The sequence below is a fragment of the Halyomorpha halys genome, unplaced genomic scaffold (genome assembly GCF_000696795.3).
Source record: "Halyomorpha halys isolate HHAL.00 unplaced genomic scaffold, Hhal_1.1 Scaffold2556.1, whole genome shotgun sequence".
Classification (NCBI taxonomy): domain Eukaryota; kingdom Metazoa; phylum Arthropoda; class Insecta; order Hemiptera; family Pentatomidae; genus Halyomorpha; species Halyomorpha halys.
Genome location: NW_027115510.1, coordinates 1 through 6,731, shown reverse-complemented (window position 1 = coordinate 6,731; position 6,731 = coordinate 1). Strand labels below are relative to the sequence as shown.

General features: G+C 29.0%; 1 protein-coding gene across 1 annotated transcript in view; it reads right to left on the bottom strand.

The window, feature by feature from the left end:
* LOC106691629 (inhibitor of Bruton tyrosine kinase) overlaps positions 1-5,940 on the bottom strand; it is a gene marked incomplete at its 5' end in the record, with an annotated part of 12,074 nt that extends 6,134 nt beyond the window's left edge. Inside the window, 7 exon segments of the mRNA XM_014437459.2 lie at positions 1,198-1,399; positions 2,433-2,528; positions 2,632-2,819; positions 4,993-5,115; positions 5,203-5,354; positions 5,588-5,715; positions 5,794-5,940. Coding sequence (XP_014292945.1) covers positions 1,198-1,399; positions 2,433-2,528; positions 2,632-2,819; positions 4,993-5,115; positions 5,203-5,354; positions 5,588-5,715; positions 5,794-5,940 — 1,036 coding nt within the window.
* Positions 5,941-6,731: the final 791 nt, after the last annotated feature.

Below are 6,731 nucleotides of genomic sequence, written 5' to 3'. Positions count from 1 at the left end.
GATGATGTTCAAAGATTAAGAGAGTATAAAGAGCAAGCATAAGATGGATAGGACATGTAGAGAGGATGCCCGATCAAAGGATACCCAAGAAGATGTTATATTGGAAATCAGATGGAAAGTGGAAAAGAAGACCTCACCAGAACAGATGGCTATTCAAAGAGAGAGAGAGAGATCGTGGAGATTGGCTGTGGTGAAGGAGGCTCGACCTGGGTTCTTGTAGGCAGTGTAGTGCCATAATAATAATAAATCCCCAATGAGAATAATAAAAGCACGACTGTGGGAATATCAGAAATTGGTGATAGGAGTTGAAGGAACTATATCATTTGGAAGGTGTTACGACTCCGATAATAATATCCACCAATGGTCATACCAAAATAAACAGTGGAAGGCGCGAATAGTTTGGGGGTGCCTGTTGATGTGCTGAAGCGAGGCTCAACAGTCGGCTCTCTTAGACACAGCACGTATAGAGTGAAAATTTTCAAATATTTAAAAAAATAAAAAGAAGATAAATAAACAAAAATAAACTGGTGATTGAACTTCTGGTTCTCCACCAAAGATACTCAACCCGCAATAGCTAGAAAAACAGATGATCAATAATAATATGAGTTAAGTACAGTAAGTAGACAGAGTTTTGAGTAATGTCTGAGGGAACATTACTCATGTTATAAGTGCTACGGCACACTTTTTTGAATCACTTATGGCTCACATTTTCATTTCTGGAGACCCATAAAAGATTTATCAATTATAATATGGATGATTTATCATTGGAGAGTTTTTAACTCCACTTGTAGAAATACTTAGCTTTAAAATTATTGTACATTTGTATGTGAATGTATATATATACATAAACATTAATAAGAATTAATTCTGGTACCCTTTAAAGTAGTATGACATACATCACATTATTGTCATTTAAAGAAATATATATTTCAGAACTTTCAGTATTATTGATAGTAGTAACAGTATTATTTTATTTTTCATGTATGCTTGTAACTAAAATCTCGAATATTTTTTTTATAATTTACTCATCTTAGTATAATTGGAATTTAAAATTAATGCATACAGTAATTAATTAATAATTTTTTTGGTTTATTATGACGAAAACAGAATGACACACCACTTTTGCTCTCAATAGCTCTTTTGTTATATAAAAATTGTTCAAAATTCAATTTTGAAATACCTCTGTAAAATACCCACCTCGGTCCATCCTCCTAACAGCATATGATGGAAATACTCCAAGCGAGCGGCTAAAATACACTTATGGGCTTTTATAAATTTGCCATCATCTGATTTGACAACTACGTCGTACAGCTCTGGATACGATTCTCTACTGAATTTCGGAGGACAAAAGTTTGGCATTACAGATAATTTCTTTAAGCTAACACAACCATCTTCATATCTATAAAATAAGAAATGCACCTCTTTCAACATATCGTGATCTCATAAAATAAAAATTAAGATTGTATAATACCAAGAACAATTTTAACATCCATATAATTGCATTTGAAATGAGGTATCTTTTAAAACATAAAATTGAAGAATTATAGTACAAGAGCCCAAGAGGAGAAAAAAGTCAAGTTATTTGATGAGTCTGCCATGTATAGGTAGGGGAATAACAAATGATGGATGTTTCAGAACATTGAGAAAATTAATTTTTCATTCAATCAGAGTTCCATATCTACCTTCAACAATAGAAAACCTAATAGAACATCATTTAAAGTAGAATAAATTTACTAAAATATGAGCCCTTACAGAGCTATTTATGTTCAATAGATACAGTTTTTTTTAAAAGGAATGTCAAAAAATGTACTGGAAAATCAGTAGTTAGTGAATTTATTTTGGGATCTCTATATCTTAGGAACCATGAGACGTACAGATGTCTGTTAACACTCAAATTAAAGCTGGTTTAATGCGCTATAAAGTAGTTTTCTTGATATTTGATAATCAAATGAAATGTTGCTTTTTAAAAACTATATCTTGGGATTTATTGAACATAAACAGTTCTGTTAGGGCTAATATTTTAGTAAATTTAATTTACTTTTAATGATGTTCTATAAGCTTTTCTTTGTTGTAGTTTCAAAGATATGAAAAATAATTATTTTTAACGTTTTGAAACAACCGCCATTTTGTATTCCTCCAAACCATACTTGGCAGACTCATCAATTTAGACTGGTAATTATATGTAATTTTCATTAAAGAAATAAACTTGGGATGAAATTTGATAAAAAAACTTTTTTTTTTGTTTTTTTTGCACAGGGCTCTTGTATTATTTATTAAACTGTAAATATAAAAATAGTTTTTTTTTTTTTAATCAACAGCATAAGGAAATGAAAAAAATTAGTATCATTAATTTAGAATTTTATTTGAATCAACAGTAAAACAGCGGTAAATTATAATTATAAATTGTTCTATAAATTTATTTTAATACTTACTTAAATTGAACAACTTTCTTATACAACGAAGTCAATTTAAACTTATTAGAAGCATCCAATAATAACTTCAAAGGATCATCTGAACAGTTGGAATATCTGAAATTCATAAAACCAAAAATATAATTACGATAAACTAATAAATGCACATTATACTAAAAATAAAATAAAATAATTCTCTTTTAAAATAATAAATGCTTACTTCAGACTGACAGGTCCAATCTTCAGTAAATCTGAGCGACCAGTATATATAAACATCATAATTTCCTTAAATATCACAGGCAACACATCATTGATAATTATAAATCCATTATCAACAGGAAAATTCAAAAGCGTAGAATTGGCACATTCGACTATGTATTTATGAGCAGGAAAAAGAGTATTTTTGACCTGAAAATAATAAAAAAATAAAATAAAGTCATAAAAATATAATTGAAAGGTGTATCACATCTTCTGAATTAGATGCGAGAAAAATATATTTTGAATTTGTATTTAATGAAGCTCTTGCCAACTCAGCACAGTATCAAAGTACTCCAAAAGCCATAATAATAGAGACCTTCCGCAGAGAAGAATGGACGTTATAATTAAATTTCAAACTGAAAAATGGGAAATGAATTCAGTAATATGAAAAATGGAGAAAAATCCCTTTCCATATTCATGTAGGTTTTCTCAAAGTTACCTTCAACAGGGTTTGGAAGCTCAGTCATTCACAAATTACAAGACAGGAAAGTGAAGCATGCCTTCTATAGTGCACCACCTTTTTTCCTCTATGGCATAGAAGTATAAATAAATGTACACTTCTAAAAGATGGATAGAACAATGAAAGAAATCTCTCAACCCAGTGCCTGCCTAATATCACCATTATCAATGATCATGATTTTTTAAAATATCATTAATTTTAGAAATGGGAGCCAAATTATTTGAAAATAGTAATTAATTCATATGTAATAATTTTCTATTTTTCTGTAAATCATCAGAGATGCTGTAGATTGGTGAGTACAGAATGAAATACTTTTATATATAATATATACATAAATTATTGACCATATTTTTCAAAATATGAAGGACATGGTAAGGGGTTGCGGTCAAAAGGAAAAAAAATAGTTAACTATTTATTTGCTGATGTATACAGGGCTTCATTAGGGGTAAAAAAAAAAAAAAACAACTGAAAATATATTGACAATGTAGGATAGATAATAAGATACAAAGTAATAAACTAAGGGGTGGTTAAAAAATTATGTAAATATAATGGACAAGACAGAAGAAGAGTGAGTGAGAGAGAGAGAGATCTTGGTGTATTTTTGTTTTGTAATAAAAAAATTGAATGACAGTATTAGTAACACTGCATTGAACTAAGTTTATACTTAGTGCAATATATCTTTAATACATTATTATGTTTTTAAAATAAAATTAACAATATTCAACATCTAATTTACACTGAATGCAAACAATCCCAGATGAAGTTCCGGCCTGACAGATAACCTATAAATATATAAACAGGTGCTAAAAGGTTGAGGAATTCTGGTTTAATAAGACAAAGACTAAATAAAAAAAAAACAATTATATAAGAGATAATAAAAGATATACTAACAGTGGAATAAGGCAGTAATTGTTTACACAAAAAAATGTAAGGGCATTAGATAGTAAAAATGCATTTAGTCCATTTTGTGAGAAAATTTCTATTTGCTTTGGGATCCTGAATTATTTTTGGCAATAAATTAAAACTTGAAATTTTTTGTGGAACAAATCACTTCCTGATACTGATTTATAGAGCTTTAATGTCAGATGTTCTAAGCAAAACTTTGTCTGGATAAAAAAACCAAAAAAAAAACCTCGAAAACTTTTAAGCAATTACTTCATTTGAGGAGACTTCCTCAAAGATTTTGAATAGGATATCAAGATCCTGTCATCTATTAGCAAACTCATGAAACAGTAGGGTCTCTGTACCCAATTAATCTGAACAGGTTAACGGAGAATGAACAGTCTCCATAGAGCAATACCATTTTTGCTCATACTCAACAATCCACTAAGAGTGAGTAGTTTCACACAGCATCCAGGCAAAGGGATAGATGCAGGATGAAGGAACAGAGCATAAAGCATAGAAGAACCAGCCTTCAAGTTTCATCAAGATCTATGATCTATCTATCAATAGCTAACCAAGTAAATTATAATACCTTTCATTACTCTATGTAACCCTATTTAAATCAATACTCAAAATTAATTTAACTAACAACTAACCCATATTATATAACCCTTTGACTTAATAAATCTACGTAATAAATCATTTCATTAGAGATCTATCTCACTATTTAACCATGCTTAATTTATTTTAAATCCATTTTATACATTCCACTCCATACCAATGATACCATTAAATTACAATTAATTCAGTAATATTCCTCAACATTGCATCAACTAGAATGAAACCCGGCAAATATTTGGATTAAACAAACATATTAAGGGGAAATATTTACAGCTATCAAAATTAAATGTAAAATGATGTTATACATTAGTACAATCAAAACAAAATCCAGCTTTAAGGGGAGAATGTTTTTAAGCCAACCTTAAAAGTAATATCGTGCAAAGGGTCTTCTTCCGAAGCTTCATCTAATAGCTGAAGATACTGGTTGATGATCTGATCTTCACTCTGTACAGGAACTTCAGTTAGGGCATGATGGGGATTAACCTACAAAGCATAAGTTGAAATATTAATTTAAAAAAATAAAATAAAAATAATAAACGGAACTTTTGATAAAGATAAATAAAAAATTACCTGGATAACTGCAAAATTTTTTCCCTTTGGATCGCTGGTAATGGCCACAGCACGGTGAACATTAGGGATACGCTTCGTTTGTATGTGGTAACATTCAGATTTCGCAAGAAATTTATGAAATCCACTTTTTTTTTCTTCTTTTGAAGTATTAACTAAAAAAATAAATATAAAATGAAAAGTTGATTACTTATCTTTTAATTATTATATTCATATATATTTTTCAAAATAATAGTAAACACTATTTTCTAAGGGTTATATCGTTGTACCCCTTATAATTTTTTTTTTTACTGAATTCCATACTCATCACTGAATCACATTTCAAGTTGGTTAGAAAGTAGAATATAGTAATAAAAATTTAAAAAAAAAAAACTGTATATATTATTACCAGTCTGTTTCTCAATTTGCCCAATAGTTCCAGAAAAAGCTTCTCCATCTCGTGAGGTAAATAAAATCTGCCTTTCATTAAGAAAAATAGAACTGATAGTTATAAGCCTACTTAATCCAAACATACACCTGCAAACACAATATGATAAACAATTGTTAAAAAAAATATATTGAATTATAGTTTATAGTAATTTATTGTTTGGATACCTTGTTAACTGAGGTAACGATTCTTGCCAAATCAAGATGCAACCACCTAGAGTCAGTAGGACCACTTTGAGAGAACCAGTGTTCTCCGTAACTATATCACTACTCAAAGAGCCACCAATCGTGCCGATTTGTTTTACATCTAATTGCCTGCATGTAGAGAAAAAAATCAATATTATTTAAACATATCAGGAAATGAATAAGAGAAAAAATAATATAAATAATTTTAGAACCGTTCAGTTCAATTATAAAGATTATGAATGAGAAAAGTTCCAGTGCATATTTAACAAATCTTGCTCAATGAACATTTTGTCTGACTCTCTTCATATTTTGAGAAAATTTTTTTATATTGTACTAATATCTTTAAATTTTCATTTTATTACTAAATGCTTACAATACATTACCATTATAAGGCCTATTTTGACATAAGCTTTGTAGTTATATGAAACCTTCAAGTTCCTCCTGAGTATTCTTGTTATGGTACTAATTCAATTACCAATGCACACTCTCACATAATATGAATTATAACTTATATTGAGGTTATAACTAAATACTGATTTGTGTTATTGAAATTATTTTCTTTTTTTTAATAAGCCTTTAATTTCAGTTAGGTTTACATTACCTGTATTTATAGCTTTGAAAATGTTATTACATTGAATTTCTTTTGAATTTACAGAATAACAAAGAATTAGAATCATATTTACGATAGAAACAGAAATGCCATATTTAAATGGTAATTTTGATTTGGTATCGGTGTGCTCGATTTTCCAGAGTAGAGCGGGATTGCCCAAGGTAAGTGTAAAACCGTAGAAGCATGATATATATATTGTAATATGCTCTTTTTTAGTAAATAGTATATTTTGATGTATAAATGGTTTTTAATATGTTTTATTTTATGTATCATTTTAATATTCATTTGTTTTGTTTATCCAAAAAGCAAG